The 17,548-nt window shown below is 39.1% G+C and overlaps 1 protein-coding gene across 11 annotated transcripts in view; it reads left to right on the top strand.

Moving 5' to 3' along the window:
* Positions 1-17,548, top strand: part of Ehbp1 (EH domain binding protein 1) — a 280,423-nt gene that overhangs the window by 92,775 nt on the left and 170,100 nt on the right. For all 11 annotated transcript variants that reach the window (XM_076938043.1, XM_076938041.1, XM_034508576.2 and 8 more), the window contains one exon: positions 17,083-17,264. In XM_076938043.1, coding sequence (XP_076794158.1) covers positions 17,083-17,264 — 182 coding nt within the window. The remainder of the gene's footprint in view (positions 1-17,082; positions 17,265-17,548) is intronic.

Here is a 17,548-nt window from a genome sequence, read left to right on the forward strand (position 1 = left end):
GTCACTTGGTTCAAAGGCAAGCAAGTCTTTATGAAAAAAAGTGTGTCACATGGTGCCAGAATGTAGAAAGTCAAGAAAAGCATTATGCCCTAAAACAACAGCATTTTACATAGGTGGAATTCTGGAAGTTTTGAAGTCAGTTGTACGAGTTGCTAAGATAGCTACCTGGAGGAGAAAACAAAGTGTCCATAGGCTGCCCCATCTTTAGAAACCACACATTCAAGACATGTACCTACTGCATTAAAACTACTCACAGGGTAGCAGAATGCAAATGAGCGACTCCATCACATAGCAGTGAGAAGTGCTGTCTGAGACCTGGGAACATTCAGATGTAGTAGTTTGACTTTAGTCGTACACAGCCATATTTGGGTCTTTCATTTTTCCTCTGCTTCATTGTGAAAACTGAATATTCTTTGTGTATGTGTGTGCACACACGTGTGTGTGTGTGTGAGAGAGAGAGAGAGAGAGAGAGAGAGAGAGAGAGAGAGAGAGCAGTAGAAATGCTTGTATTTTGTATTAGCTATATGTGCTATGCTTTCATCTAGATTGTTCTGTTATAGTCTGGCATTCTTTTAAAAAGTAACTTAGCAGCTGGTTGCTGTGGCTCACAGCTGTAATCCTTAGGGAGGCTTTAGGTAAGAGGGGTGCCATGAGTTTGGACCAACCTGGGCTACTTAGTGAGTTTCAGGTAGTCTAGGCTACAATGTGAAACCCTATCTCACGAGTAAAATCATCTTCTTAATGATTTTATATATGTGCTCTATCTAGGGCAGTTGATAATCTTGGGATTTGCAGGTTAAGAAACGACAAGGAGCAATGCTTATGGTTTATAGTAACAGCTGTGCAGAGACAGTATACTACCTCACTGGGGAAACTGTTGTGAGGTAACACACACTGAGCATGTCATTACAACTTGCAGGCTTGCCTTTTATTTTGACAAGTAGTTTTCACTGAAATACTTAAAGATATTTTTCTGTAACCTTGCTATGGGAAAAAATGATCACATTCTGTCACAAACAGATATTTTTGAGCAAACATCATTAACGTGCAGCCACCACGCAGTTTGATATGACCTGGTAGGTAAAGCCTATGAGGGAAGTTTGGGGCCCACTTTCCCATCAGGCATTTCTGCTATCTCCTTGCATAAAAAGTTCAGTAGAAATAGATTAGATTTACAATAATTACATACAGTAATTACTATACAGTCAGAAATATGGATGTAGCTCCCTTCTGCAGGTCAGTGCCATTTGCTGAAGAGCTTCAAGGACTAATTTTTTAAAATGTTTGTGTGTGTGTTTGTACGTGTGTCCATATGGACATTTGTGTGGAAGTCAGAGGACAACTTGGGAAAGTTGGTTCTTTTTTCTACTATGTAAGATTCCGGAATTTAGCTCAAGTCTTCAGAAAAGCCAAGCACAGCAGCACACCCTAGTCATCCTAGTGCAGGAGAGTAAAGACAGACAGACCTGGAAACTGCTGACCCTTCAGTCTAGTCTCCGAGCTCCAGGTCCAGACAGAGACCTTGTCTCCAAACTCAGGCAAACTACATAAAGAATGGTTGAAGAAGACACTCAGCATTCACCTCTGGCTTCTACCACACATGCACACATTTGTACACACTCATGCACACGCATGAACACACACATCCAGTGGAGTAGAAATAAGGAGGGGAGGTAAACAATGAGCTGCTAGACCAGCTCTCCTCTGCTGGGAAGATGGTACTTGAACTCGTGTACTGAGATGCCAAGTACACGCCAAGAGTCTTAGAGCTGTCCTGTGTAGCAGTGAGCCAGCAGCTAGGATGGCTGTGGGATGGCTGTGCAGCTTGATGTGCCAGTCCCTTCGGGTTAGGGCTGTCTCACCCCACGGTCATTCTCACTTGATGAGTCTCTTCTGCTCCCTGAGCTGAGCCTCCTGCTTCCACTCGCCCTGGTCCGCTTCTGCCACAACTTCCCCAGCAGATGAACTGCAGCAACCCATTGTGTTTCCTGTTTTCAGGCTGCCAGGATAGCTCCTTTTCAGACACTGGGTCTCTCAAGGAGATGCCTAGTCCCTGCTAAATGACAGAAGGGAGAAACTGGACGTCCTGCCCAGTGCTGACCAGAATTTCTGCTGTGCTGAAATCTGTAGCTGATTTGGAGTCTAGTGAGCTTATCTTGAGGGGTGGGCTTGCCTGTCTTTTCCCCAGGACCTCCCGAGTTCCCTCTTGGTGGTGATTTCTGCCTCTGCCTCTGCCTCTGCCTCTGCCTCTGCCTCTGCCTCTGCCTCTGCCTCTGCCTCTGCCTCTGCCTCCTCTGCCTCCTCTGCCTCCTCTGCCTCCTCTGCCTCCTCTGCCTCCTCTGCCTCCTCTGCCTCCTCTGCCTCCTCTGCCTCCTCTGCCTCCTCTGCCTCCTCTGCCTCTGCCTCTGCACTGGGAAGGCAGGCAGTGAGCTGTGTAGTTTGGCATCTCTTAGGTTGTCACATGTCTTTCTCTCTGCATCTTTTGTGTATCTTGTAACCTTGGAAACTTCATTGAGTCTTCTCCTGTTATTCTGAGTCATACACAGGCAGCTTCAGGTCTAGCATCTTATCCAGAAGTTATGCATTCTTAATTTTTTGGTACAAAAAAATGTTTTTATTCCACAAGTAATGGCTCTTTTGTAGAATGTCTGTGACTGTCCACAATTCCCATCCTGTGTTATGTGCTATTTACTTTATCAAATATCTCTTAGCATGCTCAGCTTAGGTAGTAATTCTTGATCTGATAATTCATTAGTGTGAACTGTCTTTTTTCTTGGTAGCTGGATGTGATGTACTGGGTAAATGGAACTGCTGTAAGCACCTCTTGAGTACTGGTGTTAAGATGTGGTAGAGGAGGTGGAGTCTCAGGTTGTTGGTGTGCCTATGCCTCTAGGTGGTGAACCTGGCAAATGGTTTTCAATGTTTTCCCCTTCTTAGGGAGGATGATATTGTTAAAATAAACTGTGAATCTGATAAAACTTTTATAGGTAAAGTGAGATAAGACCTTGGTCCCATCTGATATATTTCGCAGTGGTTCCTTTCTTCCCTTATTAGCACAAGGTGAATCTTCTCAGATAGTTAGCACTTGAAGGTAATATTTAAAAGGACCTGGATGGTTACTTATAAATGGGCCCTTCTGGCATTTTAATTTGCAGATTTGACCATACCTAGCCTCTAGCAATTCCTCAATTACAGCTGGATTTTCCTGTCTTAACTCTGATTTCCAAGGAGGTTTGTGCTTCGTTGTTACAGGCCTTTTATCTGCTTGTCTAGCTGCACAATTTTGTGGGCATTAGTTTGCCCTATAACTTAGCTTTTTGAATGTATCTAAGATGATACTTTTTGGCTTATTTGTTCAGCTTTTCACGTTTATGAAGACAGAGTGGTGATTTTGAAGTTCTTTACATGTTGAACCAGACTAGAAGTCTGATTAGTTCTTCAATAAGAAAAAGCATGTTTAGAAATTATGAAGGCCAAACCAAGAAAATACTAAATATCTTAGCAACAACATAGCAAGTGGAAACTTAAAGCACTCTAAAACTCTTACCACAAATGACCCAAACAAGGTAAGGGGCAAAAAGGCACAAAAGTGGAAATTTGGATGGAGCATAAGAGTGAATTCAAAAGTCACAGATATCAGATAAATGCCTTCTTACAGCAGATTAAGTGTGTGTGCGCGCGCACACGCACACGCACACGCACACACACACACACACACACACACGCACAGGCACACACACACGTGGAGCTTAGAGGACTTCCTCCAGCATCAGTCCAGCTATGTCTCCCTTCTCCCAGCACACGCCAGACGAACTGAATGCCTAGAATTCTTCTAACTCTTCCAGACTGGCAGGCAGCAGAGAGGGTGTGAAGGGGGGAGAGATGAATTTTGGACTTGCCTAGAGCATTTGAACTCCAAAACCCACTCCCAGTGACATACTTCCTCCAACAAGGCCACACCTTCTAATCCATGTCAAGTAACACCACTCCCTATGACCAAACATTGAAATCTATAGGGCTTTGGGGGACATTCTTATTCAAATCACCACAGATGCTTACCACTATGCCCAAATTTATGTGAGTCTGAGAATCCACATGTAATCTTTATACTTGTGCATCAAGTGCTTTACCCACTGAGCCATCTCCTCAGCCCTCTAATAATAACAACAACCACAATAATAATTTTCTTCTGGGCCTGGAGAGATGGCTTTGTAGTTAAGAACACTAACTATTCTTCCAGAGGATCCAGGTTTGATTCCTAACACCCACATAGTTACTCATAACTGTCTGTAATTTCAAATCTAGGGCATCTGACATCCTCCTGTGGCCTCCACAGGCACCAGGGACACATGTGGTACAATGGACATACATACAGTCAAAACACCTATACATCGAACATAAATAAATTTTTTAAAATCTCAGTTTTAAAATCTGCTCTAAAAAAAAAAGAGAGTCCCCAAATATTTTGGTTATAAAAGTGTTCAGCACAGCCTTAGTTTTGAGTAACAAATTGGAAGTAACTTTATGTAAAATAATAAGAAAGCTATAAAATTTATGATGTAGCCATTTTATACAGAATAATGTATCATCTAGACATAGGCTTTTTAAGTTAGAATGTTAAATTATAATAATAGGATTTTTACAATAGTACCTATAAAAACTAGAGGAAAATATATCAAAACAACTATGGTTTTACTTAGGTAATAAAGTTTGAGTGTTTCCTTTTTGTACTTTGTATATTTACAGTTTTCTATAGTGAATTATACAATCAAAAGGTATATAAGAAAGCATGATTTCTCTCGTAGACTTCAGAAGATGAGACACAGATATGTATGAAACTAGAGGAGGGAAGATAAGTCCAGATGCTGAGGTGTGGATCCAGTGGGAGGGGAGGAGACAGAAGAATCCAAATTCTAGAGAGTGTTAGTGGTTAGAGCCATTTAGTTTTGTGAGTCCTGAGATCAAGAGACTGATTCAGTGAGATGAAGAGCCATGGGAAGAAGTCACTTAAGGGATGAAGATGAGCTCTAGTGGACTGTGTTGTATTTATGAAACATGACGTGGAGCTTAGAGACAGTTCTGTTATAGAGACCTAGAAGTCAGTATCAGCATATGCTTTTCGGTTCTGGCCGTAAAATCCTCAAGAACTCTTCTTTCTGTAAACTTGAGGTGATTATAGTTCTCTCTTCCTACATCTAATGAAGTCTTTTAAAACCTGCTAATTTACTTTCATAAGGTTAAACAAGTGCATACAACCGGTTGTACATGGGGATCCTGGCTGTTTTCATTAGTATCACAGGGGAGGAGGCCTGCAGTCAGACACTGCAGGAGCACTTCTGTAGTAGACTGGACACCAGGGCCGCCTCCTTTTCCAAACATGGACAGCCTGTTTAGACTCTGACTAAATACTTTGACTGGTATTTTATGAATACCTAGAGTTTCCCTTTGAGAGGTGGAGGGTTTTTATTTAGACATGTTTTTAGAGGAAAGCTAGATTTGATTTTAAAATCAGTGTAGTTTTCTAAATAAGTGTTTATGAGTATATGTCTCATCAAGAGGTTTTTTTTTTTTATGTTGATTTTTCCTGTTGATACTTTGCTACTAATGTCTCTTCCACCGGAGCATCTAAGTTGGTTATTTTAGCTGATATGGTTTCTAATTAAGTCTTTGTGGTTGAGAGAGCTCCCTGTAGCATGTCTGCTTTAGCATTTAATTGCTCCATGAATTCCAAATTAAATTCTGTAGTGCTTCATCTTGGTCTGCTAGTGAAGCAGAGGTCAGCATGGCCTGAGAAACGCTGTGCTGTGACAGTTTGAGAGACCAGCGTCACAGTTTTAAAGTCAGAACTGTTGCCCATCTAGATTAACTTTATCATTTCAGCATAAAGCTTAGAATGTCATCACAGAGCTAAACAAAAGGACGCCAGACACATAATACTAACTTTGAAAATATGGCATTTTCTTGTCGTGATATTGCGAGATACCAAATAATTTTGTTTTAGAAAGAACAGCAACTTGAGTTTTTAGGTATGAATCCCAAGTACCAAACAGTTGTCTATTTAATAAATAGGCACACTGTAAGCTGTTCCTGTATTGGAGTGGCAGGTTGGAATAAGAAACTGCTCTCATGTTTTCAGTTTCTACATTGTCTCCTTTGACAATTTTGGTTTTCTAACAAGTAGTTGAGAGTGTTTATTCAGGTAATTGAGTGTTCATTCTTTACATTGTGAGATAACTCATGTACTCAGGAGTCAGAGGGCAAGGTTATCTAACTCAGAATTTTAAATAAAAACAGCATTAATTTAGTTATCTTCTTAAAATGTTCTTCAGAATTCTAGTTGCCTGTCATTTCATTTCTCGGCGCCCTGGTTCAGTAGTACTTAGAACTTAATAGTTCTTGAGAACAGGGGCAAAAATAGACTCAAGTATTAGTCAGGGAGACTCTAGAAGGGTGGATGTTTTAGGTACTGACTTACCCTTATGGTGACGTCAAGGCTTAATTGTCAAAGGACAGAACAAGGGCATCCTGCCATAGTGCTGATGATCCAGCTGCGGGTCAGAGAGGAGACACCCAACAACCTCCAGGAGTTGTGAGCGTAACTGTGGACAAGTAAACTTTATTATGATGGCTAGTTATCAAAACTCTTAGTTCTGGTTATAGAAAACTTAATCAAAGTATTTTGCTTTTGTCAGAAGTACAATGTAAGTTAGAGGGAGGCACTTTGAGATCTTGGAAAATAGCTAAAAACAGGAATAATATGACAAAAAAAATTTTAAAACTAGTTCTGAAATGACTTTATAGACTCTAAAACATAAGTGGACACTAATAATGGAAACAGGTGGCCTAGAAGAGCTGCTTCTCATGGTGGTCACATAGAGGGTCTGTCTACATGAGCTGAGGCGGACTGCTTTTACCTCTGTATAGAGACTCAGGAAAGGTACAGAATATTCCATAAGATGGAACTCTAGCCTTATTGAATAAAGCTGAGATTCCAGAATCAGAGTAAGGATTAAGTTTCAGCACAGCGGTAATATGCCACACGACAAAGTAAGATGTCTGCATGGAGCATCCGCGCCTCATCACAGAGACACAACAAGGAGAACTTGGGCTGTGAGGAAGCCCTAAAACACTATTCGTTTCCTGAAACGTAACTGTGAAAGAAACTACTAATAGATACATTGTGATTATCCAAGCTTAGCAATTTATTTTAATGAACAAATTGAACTTAATACTTGCAGGTAAGTAACTAAAATTTTATTTTGTCTCTGATAAAACTCAAACTTTCAGTGAAAATTAGAGTTTTAAAAACTTTTTACCTGTCACTTTTAGTTATATCATTTCTCAATGCTTAAGGGTTTTTCTGATAGAGTAGGTGACAGTATAAAAATAGTGCTCTCTCTCTCTCTCTCTCTCTCTCTCTCTCTCTCTCACACACACACACACACACACACACACACACACACACACACACACACACACACAAACCACCCCCTGGTATTTCTACTCCTGGGCGTGGGGCCTGCCCTGGAGTGCAGTTGATATACTCAAGGACACTTCCTTAGAGAAGCCTGATGCTCTCCCTGCTGATGAATGTCTGCTGCAGATAGCTTCATGGCTAGGGTTAGGACCCTGTGTCTATTCCACGCTGTCAGTGCTGGGAGCCTGTGTGACTTGAACCTGTGCAGGTCTTATTCATGCTGCCCCAGTCTCAGGATTCATATATACATCAGTCCTGTGATTTGACAATATCCTAAGTGTACTAGACAATTAAAAATAGAATATTGTTATTTTCACAGTTTTTATTTGTATTAAAATAAATACTGATAGATGTAACCCACACAGGAGTATCTTTTTTTTAGAGTTCTTGAATCATGTAGTCTTGAGACAAAATCCCTTACAAACTATTGATCTAATCTCTCCAGAAAAAGCATCGGTGAATAGATTAGGTTAATTTTTCTATCAATATGCTGTTCACAAGAGATAGTCCTAAAATAAGAGGAGGTTAAATGTCAAACAGAGGGCAGAAGCCCATAGCAAGCTCCTGGTTTGAGAGCATTTTCACTTCCCTCCTAACTCCTGGCTTCCCGGTCCGTGTTGGTAGCATCTGTTTTCTGCAGAGTGCTCTGTTGTTTTCTGCAGAGTGCTCTGCTTCCCGGTCCGTGTTGGTAGCATCTGTTTTCTGCAGAGTGCTCCAGGGATGGGGGGTGGTGGGAGGTAGGGGGTGGGGGAGGACAGGGTGTTGATAACTGTTGCACTTTGACCCCACCAATGTGAGTCGGTACAGGGATCCACCCCTATCTTATCCTGTTTATCTTATGTCTCCTCCTCCTACCATTGCTGACCTATCTGGCTTGAACAAACCTCTGCCTAGCTATACAACTGCTAGTAGGTTACAAACTTCGAGCTACTCTACTGTAGGGAACCATATATCCCTCTTCCTCTTTTAAGAAGAGGAATGCCTTTGTGAACAGTAGGTACCTTACAGGTATGTGAAATAAAATCTTAAACAGAAGAAAATAATAATGTAAAATTAATTCAAAATGTTTGTAATAAGAAGTTGTAAGATTACAATCCATTTGTTCACTCAGGAGATATTCATTGAGCTGTGGTTCTTGAACTAGAATACAGTAATCAACAGATACACAAAAATGGCTTCTGTCATTGAACAGGGTAGAGAGAATGTGTAAGGAAATTTTGCATGTTTGGAAAGGAAAGTGAAGGAGAGAAAATAGAGAGAAGATATGTCGACTCAGAGAGTAGCTGAAATTTTGTGTATGGCACTCAGAAAAGGGCTGGGTCCAGGGAAGCAGATTTGAGAGAAGATCTAATTAAAGGCAAGGGAGAACAAGCTACATGATACATTCGGGACACTCCTGCTAAGGGGAGCAGCAACCATGAGGCCAAGGTAGTGGAGCCGAGAAAATCAGGGGGCGAAGGGAGAGAGAGAAAAGAGAGTAACACTGTAGGAAACAGAGTCCAAGAGCAGAGTCACGGCCCTGACTGTGTAGGGCTTGCTGGTCTTCCTAAGGTGCGCTGCGCTGGGTGTGACACTTGGGTAAATGAGGGCTGGGATGTGACTTTAAATGTCGTATGTTGGAAATAACTGTAAATAAAGGCAAGGGCAGCAAGACTGGTTCAAAGTTGCATAGATTAATTGTAGACAAATGGCCAGAACCTGCTTGAGAGCTTGTATGTGCTCAGGAAGACGTGTGGCTCATTGGAAGTGCTCTTCACAGAGTCCACTGGAAGTTTGCCTGCCTCCTGAGCAGCTTTCCAGTCTCTCACTTGTTTGCTGGTTGGTCTGTCTGTGCGTGCTAGAAAATATCCCAGACCTCACATTCGAGCATGTCTGTTGTTTTAGTTGTCCTTAGCACATAGGATATAAACAATTGGGTGCTCCACGTGAGTTTACATAAAAGCGATCTGCTGTAGATGAACAGCTACATAGGAATACTTGTTAGGTACTGTGTAAGGAACTATGGAACACATGTGTAAAGTGATCGCAGATTTGCCCATAAAATTGACTGGATACATTTTGAAGGATTATAATTAAACCACCATCTGTGATGTGGTACAATTAAATAGTAATCAGTTTTTAAAAAATAAGTAGAACCCATATAGATTAGAAAAGTTTCTGTACATCTTCTGAGTCAATGAACCAGAGACAAAAGTTAGAATATATTTAACCAGAATGACCAAAAATATTTCAGATAAAATTGTGAGAGAGAGTTGAAGCAGTACTTAGATAACTATTTGTGTGTGTGTGTGTGTGTGTGTGTGTGTGTGTGTGTGTACATGCATGTGTGAGTATAGGCTCAGGGTTTTGAAACAAGGTTTCTTACTGTCCTGTTTCTTACTTGCCAGTTAACTGGACTGGCTGACCAGCAGGTCCAGGGACCTGACTGCTTTTGCTTCGGCTTATGTATATGTGTTCTGGGGTTGCTCTTGGGTCTTCCAGCTTGAAATCTTTACCAACAGAGTTATCTACCTTGCCCCGAGAAACACAGTTTAAATACAATATAGGCAAAGTAAAAACTGATCAAAATTCGGGAGTTTAGATAGAATAAGCACAAAGGAAGTAAGATGAAAATGTTTTTTTTTTTTTAACATCAAAGCAAATCTTTTATTTTTTTCCTCTTTTTGAAATTTTCATATTTGTTGTTTATTTTATTTTTAATTGGATATTTTATTTATTTACATTTCAGGTGTCATCCCCTTTTCCCATTTCTCCTCCCTAGAAACCCCCATTTCATTCCTCCTCCTTTTTGCTTTTATACCATTTTAATTACATGCAAGTATTAAGGTCAGTTCTAGGTTGAGGATCTAGCAATACAATAGATGCAAATAGTCCAGGAACAAGCAAGACAATAAACACCAATAGTCAAAGAATAAGCAAGGCAATAAACAAAGTTCCGTGACCACTCCCGTGATCACTGTTTCTAAGTATTAGGCTAGAACAAAGAAGTAAGATGAAAATGTGAAAAATGAGTAGAAAGCAATGAGATAGAAGATGATTGTTCACTAGGCTCAGCAGAGCTGCGAAGACTTGTTAATATGGGAAGGTTAATGACATAGCTTCTAGCACGAATTGTTCAGGAATAAAGAGAAATGGTACAGATGAATGTTGATCATGACTAAACATACAGAGATGAACATGGAAAGGATTATTAAATAGTTACTGTGCAGGACAGAAGCTTTCACCATTTTTATGGTGCTCATCTCTGTGAACAAAATTAAAACCCCAAAGCAAGCTAGTAACCCAAAGGAAACTTCATTTTACAGAGGCCGTATTTACAAAGGGGAGGTGTACAGTAAACATGCTCTAGATTAAAGGCCAAAGCTCTCCTTTTCAAGATTGAGAGAGATGCGTGAATGCCCCCTTCATGTACCAGAATAATGCAGGAATGGCCTCTTAATTTACATAATCAAGAATGGCACCCTGAGGGTTCTAGAGATCATCAAGAAAAAATTATAGTTTGGAAAAATGAAATATATAACTAGGTTTTAAGAATTTAGGATAAAATAGAAACCCAAAGGAAATATATTCTATGTCATTAATAAAGAGTATTATAAAGATTTCATAGATGTAACACCTAGCCGCAAATTTCATTGCCTTTCTGAATGCAAGAAATTGTTCATTCACAGGTGTTAAAGAGTGCATGATTTATACTAACAACAGAAAGTACCAATCCCTGTGTAAAATGATAGAACATTGAAACTTTAAAGAGTTGAATAAGTATGTAGAGAGTAATACCTTATTTTAGAGTAATGAAACAGGATTGTGAGGATATCAACTTACCAACATTGATCCATAGGTTTAATACAGTTTCAATAAAAACCATAATTGGATTTTCCAAAGAATTTGAACATTATGCTAAGTGAGGTACAGGAAAAGATACAATATAGAGACAGAGAGTAGAATATAAGCTGTTAGATGCCGGGAGGAGCCACAGTTGGAGCTGGTTTAGTAAGTACAGCGTGCTGTTGGAGATGATGAGAACGTTCTGGAAGCAGACAGTGGTGAGCATTATACATTGTGGAGGTGGGCCAAGATTCAGCACAATGTCGTAAAATCTTCAGCAAAGGCAGGGCTCCAGAGGGCCCTGGCAGGCGAGAGGTCTTTCCTGAGGACCTGCTTTTGTTTCCCAGCTCCTGTTGGGTGGCTCCCAACCATTTATAACTCTAGATCCAAAGGATCAGATGCCATTTTTTATCTCCCATGGGCATTACCTTGTACTTATATACCACATTTTATAGTCTGTTCATCAGCAAAATGTGCTTTAGGGTGTATACATAGTCAGCAATAGCTTTGGAAAAGAGAGTGCAACTTTTTTTTTTTAACTGGTTTACTGGTTGCTACTGGAGGAAACAATGGGAGGATTATAATTTGAGAAGGGATATGCAGCCTTTAAGCTGGACAGGTGTTTCTTAAGTTAGGTGGTAAGTGAAATTTATTTTTTTTAATTTATTGAGTTGTTACGTTTTATGCTTTAATGTATATGATTTATAACTTTAAAACATTCTTTTACCTTTAGTTTAATTTTAATAATTCCTGCATCATTTTCTCTTTCTTTTTTTTTTTTTTTTTTACATCTACTACTGTTGGGTTTGACTTGTTTTTCTAAGACCATGAGATGTGTTGGCAGGTTATTTATTTTGGATCACTCACACTTTTTAATTGTAAGTGCTCATAGCTGCAATATATAGTCCAAAGGTGCCAGTAAGCTGTGCTCTTCATTTGGTTATAGGAATTTTAGAAATTCTTCCCTGCTTTCTTTCTTTTTTTTTTTTTTTTTTTTTTGGTCTTACTATTCATTCAAAATTGAGTATTACATTTCCCATTATTTATATAGTTTCTGTGGTTTCTTTTGCTATTGATTCTACTGTGGTAAGATACAAAGACTTGTTTTGTGGCCTAAACATGATATATTTTAGAGAAATACACCTCTCATTAGATAATTATTCTGTAGGTGTCTGATCAATATATTTATTGTGTGGTCTATATTAACTCTGAAATTTGTTGGTTTTGTGTGGTACATGTATGTGTGTGTGCCAGAGGTTAATATCAAGTGTCTTCTTCAATTAATGTCTACCTATCTTTCAAGACAAAGCCTCTTAATGAACTTGGAACTCATCAGTTTAGTTAGGCTGGGTGGCCAGCGAACCCCAGGGGTCCTCTTGTCTCTGTATCCCCTGCACTGGGAGGGATACATGTTCAGTTTTTTGTTACAGTTCTGAGAATCAAACTCAGGACCTTGGATTTAGCTCCTGAAACTTGTTTTGTGAATCTGCATGACCTACCAAAACCAAAAGTAGAATACTGGAGTTACCCACAGTTACTGTATCAATCTGTCTGTCCCCTTTCACCTGTGTCTGTCTTAAGACATGAGAGCTCCAGTATTTGGTACATATATATTTCGAGTGGCCATACCCTAATGGCAGGTTGTTCTCTTGATTAGTGTGCCAGGTCTCTTTTATCATATCAGGCAGGATGTCTACTTTATTATGTAGCACAGAATATCTGTGCTGGTTTAGTTTTGGCGTTCTTTGCTTTAAGTACATTGATTTTATTTTTTCATACTTTATGTGTCTTTGTCAATGAAGCATGCTTCTTGGGGACAACAAATAGTAGAATCTTTTTGTTGTTGTGTTTAATAGAATCAGCTGGTGTGTCTTTTAATTCTAGAGTTAAGGCTACTTCCATTGAAATTTATTCTTGATTTGCAGATTCCTGTAATTTTGTTGGCTCTTTTCCTAGCTGGTTAGACTATTTTTGTTTTGTTTTTCTCTCTCTCCTCTATTCAGGTGAGAAGATTTGCTGATTTTATGAGTTAGACAAGATTGTGTTTTCTAGTTCATCTTTTCCATCCACTCCCCTCATGAGTTCATTCTTCCCTCTTGCTGTGTGATGGAAACTTTCTCCCTCCTCTGTGCTTAGGATTCCTTTAAGTAGTTTCTGCAGTGCTAGTTTGGTGAGCATGACTTTCTTTAGTTGGTGTTTCTTTGGAATAGCTTTCTCTGTCAATTTTAAAGGTTAATTTTGTATAATCGTCTTAGTGGATGGACAACCCTTGGCTTTGGGGGTTTTTAAATATGCCGCCCCATCCTTTCCCAGCTCTGAGAACTTCTCTTGGAGGTGTGGTGTCACTGTGATGTGAGTTGGTGTTTTTCTCTTACAGGTTCTAGTATTGTCTCTCCTTTTGGCTTCAGGGTTTTGGTATCTTAAATATAACACGTAATGGAAAGATCTCTGTTCCTGTCTGTGGAGGTTTAAATGCCTTGTGTCTGTCTGTCCATTTATTTTCCTTATTTTTTCTGCTGTAATTTTTTTGAATAATTTTTCTATGCTTTCAGTTTTTATCTCTACTCTCTTCTACTCCACAGATTGTTGGGTTTGTTCTTTAGTTCTGTCCTAGAGTCATGCTCATATTTTTCAGTATTAATATCTGACAGTATTTCCTGATCTTGTCCATTTTGATTCCCCTCCCCCCCCTTTTTTTTCTCTTGCTTGGACAGGTCTACTGGTGATGCTCTGGACTGTGTTTTCATTTTAATTTGTTCATTTCCAGTGTTTTTAATCATCTTCTGTCTTTCCCTCCAAAATTGTTTTCTTGCTTTCTCAGCTGTGTTGCAGACTTGGTTATGTCCTGAGCTGCTTTCTTTAATTGCTTGTGTCCATCATCTTTAAGTCACTGACTGTTTCTCTAAGCTCAATACCAGCATCTCTCTGAGAAAAGAACACAGACAACTTTGGGATGGGCCTCCTGTTTCCTCTCAGCCTGCAGCAAAGCCACACGGTACTCCCTTCTTTCCAAGGCATCACCTTTCTGTTTTTTTGGTTTTTCTTTCCTATTGCAGTTTGTGATATTCTGCCCTTCTGTCTGTCTTTGAAATAGTTTATTCTTGTTTTCTTTCTGACTCTTCTCATCAGCCATGTAACATACACAGATGGCTTCTAACCTGTCATCTTTGTCATGAAGATTTTTCTAGGACTTAATTTCTAAGACGAGAACTGCTCAATCATAAGATGTACAGGGATTCAACTTTAAAAGGCAGTGGGGACTTGTTCCCTAGGAGGCTGTTCAGAGGAAGCAGTCAATAGCAGTGCAAGTGGTTCTGCGCCATGCTTGTTCTTGTTCACTCGTTAGGAAGATGTGTCAATAGAGAAAGTGAGACTGAAACTTAGTTACATAAATAAGTCATCCTGCCACATTCTCATTTCAACTATAAGTTGCATTTGTTAGAAATGGCAATATATCAGCCTTCAATAAATTGAGAAAAGTTATGAAAGCGAAACTGAAAACTCAGTGATCATTTTATGTGAACTTCCTTAGGGATCTGAAAATGTGATTTCAGATCTTTAGGTCATGATGACCTAACTGGGGGGGAGGGACACAAGCCAGGAAGAGAAAAGGAATAGAGTTAAGGGAGGAGATGGTGGCCTGTGACTGACTGGGAACCAGCAGCCCCCTCGACCCAGTTGTAGGGTGTGAAAAAGTGAGATCCAGGTCTCTCTTCATTTATTTTGTATAAGCTCTTTTAGTTTTTGTTTTATTGAACAGTATTCAAGAGTTTTGCTTAAGTGTTGTGACAGAATGTGTTTAGAACGTAGTATACTGTATTTCCTATTGCTCAGAGCCACTCACTGCCAAATACCTCAGTAGAGAAGCCTTTCCATATAACATTTGCTTTAAAAATAAAACAGTGACATTGATAGAATATCAATCATTAAAAACTCTATAGCTTAAAAACAGTATCTTCACATATAGCTTTTTAGAATTATAGAATTTCTAAGCTATGTTAATTTCATAGTTTATTTTATCACAAAATTAAATTGTTATATTAGGGATCAATGTCATGCTTTTGTGAAACAGAACAAGCATTGAAAGTAATAAAGTGACAGTTTGTATGTCATGCTTTTCAACCTGGGGCTTTACATTCTGTATTATATGTAGAAGTTGTTAGCTATTCTAAAGGTACAATAAGAGATTATTGTTCATATCAGTGTAATAAATTGATATTCTCCAACTGTACTTTTTCATTTTGCACATTGTCAGAACCTTGGACCTTAATCTTATCCTTTGATTGACAGTAGCGACCAGGGAAAGAACACTTGTATTGTTAGGGATAGTCACATCTGTTCAACTTGATTCGGTTGAGGGTATTTGCATATTCTTAAGTATTTCTTCTGAGAGGGCTTAACTTCTCAAGTGCTCGATGCATTTTTGAAATTCATTCATAAGGTATCTATCTGCATGCACTAATAGTTCTGTATAATATTGCTATGCATAATCTGACAGATAAGACCACATTTTAAAATAGGTATTCTTTAGGGAGGTGACATTATATTTTACTTATTTGTTAGGCTGAAATGTTAGGTTTTTGAAAAAGTCTTGTAATGCTTTGATTCAAGTAGGATAGCCTTACTTTAGGCGAATTTATCTCACATAGGATGAATCAAGATTTATTGAACAGTAATACAAAGGTATCCATGATAAAGTTTCTTACCATGGTTGGAAAATTGAGTAATTTTGTAGAAAATAATTATAAAACATGGATGACTTTGTTTAGTAACTTTTTATTTTATAGGAACCATTACTGAGGCAGAAGTTTCTTGACTTGCTCAAGATCACATGGCTTGGACATTAAGTCTTAAAGTTGCTTTCAATTCCAAGATCAGTTAACCTCAAAAAATTATGGGTAGTATATGTATGACCTTAGTTTACATTATATAAATTAGCCTATATCTGAATTTCCTCTTGCCAGTAGAACACAATGTCTCCAGAATTTACATGGATCCTATGCATGGTTAGTACCCAGTGATGTGCTGCCCTGTTTTCATCAGCCCGAATCCCTGAGTAGAAAGCAGTCATGAGACACAAGGAATTGTTGATGGAATATTAAATACTTTTGATTGTAAGCAGACTTCTCTTTGTCTAGTTGTGATGAATGGGCACTAGCTGTCTTAAAGAACGTTTTTAGATGCACTGGGATCAGTCAGCAGTATTGCCATGGCCGTGAGATCTGAGAAACATTTTCTTCATTGATATATGTGATCCCAAGGAAAGGAGGGAGAACCATGGGTGAGAATAAGCAGAAAAGGTCCTAGAAAAAATTATAAGTTTAGCAGGAAAACATTTGATTATATTAATTTAATCAAAGAGAAAAAGGCAGTTAAAGATTATTTACGGTGCCCTGCCTATAATAGATCTTTTACTCACACTAATCTTGGAGCCATTCCCAGTTTTCCAGAGGCAGGGTCTCATATAATTGAGGCTAGCTGTGAATTCTGGATCCTTGGACCTGTACCTACCCTGGTGCTGGGATTACAGGTGTGAGATCCAGGCATGCTCTTCACTAGTTTCTGTTTCACATTTTCCTCCAGTATGAATATTTTTGCCTGGGCCGTCTCTTTCTGTTTTATTTATTTTTATCTGTTTTACTTAGATATAAAAGCTGCAATAAAAGCTCATCATAATTTTATTATTGCATTACAAGAATTTTTTAGTGAAGGAAGTTCTTATTTCTTTTTTATTGGCTATAAAATAATTCCAAACTACATAATTATTTTTTATGTTCCAGGAATCCCCTTCTGGTCGGAGGAAAGCTCTCGCCACCAGCAACATTAATATGAAACAGTATGCAAGCCCCATGCCGACGCAAACTGATGTCAAGTTGAAGTTCAAGCCACTGTCTAAGAAAGTCGTGTCTGCTACCCTCCAGTTCTCATTGTCATGCATCTTTCTTCGGGAAGGAAAAGCAACGTAAGTGACTCCCTTCACGTTGGGCTTCTAAACAGTGCACTCTCGTCTTAGTGGATGGTATGGTACAACAGTGGCCCAAAGCAGCTTTCAGGAGGAAAGCGTTGATGGACACAGGTTACAGGCCATCATTCAAGTTAAGCCAGGCATGAACTTACGAAGGCAGGAGTTGAAGCAGAAGCCATGGAGAAACAGCTCCTGGGTTTGCTCTTCTTGACCTTCTCAGCCTTCTATCTAGCTTTCTTTTTTATTATTATTAATTCTTTTATTTCTTTATATTTCAAATG

This window comes from Arvicanthis niloticus, chromosome 7, assembly GCF_011762505.2.
Source record: "Arvicanthis niloticus isolate mArvNil1 chromosome 7, mArvNil1.pat.X, whole genome shotgun sequence".
Lineage (NCBI taxonomy): Eukaryota > Metazoa > Chordata > Mammalia > Rodentia > Muridae > Arvicanthis > Arvicanthis niloticus.